The 1,699-nt window shown below is 38.4% G+C and overlaps 1 protein-coding gene across 2 annotated transcripts; it reads right to left on the bottom strand.

The window, feature by feature from the left end:
- LOC104735181 (mitochondrial import inner membrane translocase subunit TIM17-3-like) lies at window positions 519-1,699 on the bottom strand. 2 transcript variants are annotated; one of them, XM_010454915.1, is made up of 2 exons: window positions 1,663-1,699; window positions 519-1,181 (listed from the first exon to the last, which is right to left on the bottom strand). In XM_010454915.1, exon 2 carries the CDS (start codon window positions 1,148-1,150, stop codon window positions 743-745), a length of 408 nt encoding a protein of 135 aa, XP_010453217.1. In that variant the 5' UTR covers window positions 1,151-1,181; window positions 1,663-1,699; the 3' UTR covers window positions 519-742. The 2 variants fall into 2 exon arrangements, with proteins under 2 accessions (XP_010453217.1, XP_010453218.1); XM_010454916.2 differs by lacking the exon at window positions 1,663-1,699 and adding an exon at window positions 1,543-1,652.

Raw genomic sequence — 1,699 nt, 5'->3', positions numbered from 1 at the left:
CTTGTAATTCTATTACTCCAGGTGAATAGAATTAGGGTACAAAAGAGAAGGAACTCTGATTGTTAAGGGAAAGAGTAAAGAAAAAGAAAACAAGTTTATTTGAGGGATATAATTAGGGACAAAACTTTGTAATCTAATGATCCTGGTTGGGTTCCTTGGGGTCTCTGTTTTTGTTTTGGTTTTGAGTGGATGGTCGTGTTGGTGATTGGTGAAGATCCTCCTAAGGGTTGTATGTAAATAAGTGAGAAACCAAATGATCTATCTACTTGAGGCTGTGCTTATTATATCTGCCTCAGTACACTTGAGTTGTTTTTGTTTTGGTGTATATTGACAAGAAATGGATTTGGTTCTTCATTTGGTGTGTGCAGTAGTTGTACTTTATTAAGGATTAATAAGAATGATCAAAATCAGTGAAAAGTTTACTTTTGACTTTTAAGCTCAATGACCGACACATTGATGATGACTCATTCCCTCTTCTTTCTGTCTTACTCTTCCCAAATGGTTTTGCCCAGATAAAGTCATAAACACTTGACGATTCAAAATTATATCTTTGATGACGTTTATACAAAATGATTGGAAGATAAATTTGTAAATATTGATGAAATAGTAATTTCGGAGTATTTTTATAAAGGACCACGAAGATGGAAACACGACATAATTAAAGAAAACTCATCAAACACAACCCAAAAAGAGTGAGAGCGAGGCTCTCATCAGTGATCAATCACAAACCCAAAAAAGCTTACTACTTGTTCAGTAACGCAGGCCCTTTGATCAAAGCAAGCAAAACCCCTCCCATAACCGCTGACCTAGAAGCTGCAACAATCCCTTGCCGCATAGAAAGAAACCCTCCTGTAGCTGCACCTGCTAGGATGGAGTTCCATGGATCTTCCTTCTTCCTGATGTACACCAGTGTGCAGTCAAATGCAGAGAACAAGCCTCCAAATGCAGCAAAACTGCCTGCCAGACGAGGAGCATTCATGTTGACTGCTTGTGCTCCTCCGACCAAACGAGCACCCATTGCGGAATTGTATGCCCCTTTTACGAAATGATATACAGAACCTCCAACAGCTCCCATTCCAAATGCAGAACCGACATCATTGACTATACGGTAAAGGCCATGATGATCCCGAGATTCCTTATGGGTGTCCATCAATCAAATATAAAACCTTGACTTCTCTTTGCTGCAAAACACCCTCAAAGACTATATCATTACTATGCTCTTTAATTTTGAAGTAAGAACATAAAAAAACAGAAGAAGCTGAAGGACTCATTCCTATAAGCTAAGACACCATTAATCTGCTTTACTACTACAAGTCAATGAGCATCCCTATCGAGCTAAGCTAAAACATCATCAATCAGCTTTTATTACTACAAGTCAATGAGCATCCTGGTATAGCTACCTACATAGGAAGGTACACAACACAGTTGAATGATCCAAAATCTTTAGAACAACCTATGAACTCAACCGCATAAAAAAGCTGCAAATTTGGAAAAAGGGCAAACGCGCTGGAGAATGAACAAATCAGAGCTTCATCATTTTACCAAGGATATCGAAACTCCGCTAATGAATTGAGTTCAGCTCAAGAATCCGATTACCCCAGATATACATCTACGAAGTTTAAATAACTGTTTCGAACAAAACGGAATTTAATTGACACTAACCAGAAAGAAGCAGCAGGGATTCTACTGACCTAAATGG

Source organism: Camelina sativa, chromosome 13 (assembly GCF_000633955.1).
Source record: "Camelina sativa cultivar DH55 chromosome 13, Cs, whole genome shotgun sequence".
NCBI classification, from domain to species: Eukaryota; Viridiplantae; Streptophyta; class Magnoliopsida; order Brassicales; family Brassicaceae; genus Camelina; species Camelina sativa.
Note: the sequence above shows the minus strand (reverse complement) of the source record. Positions and strands in the feature narration are given on the sequence as shown.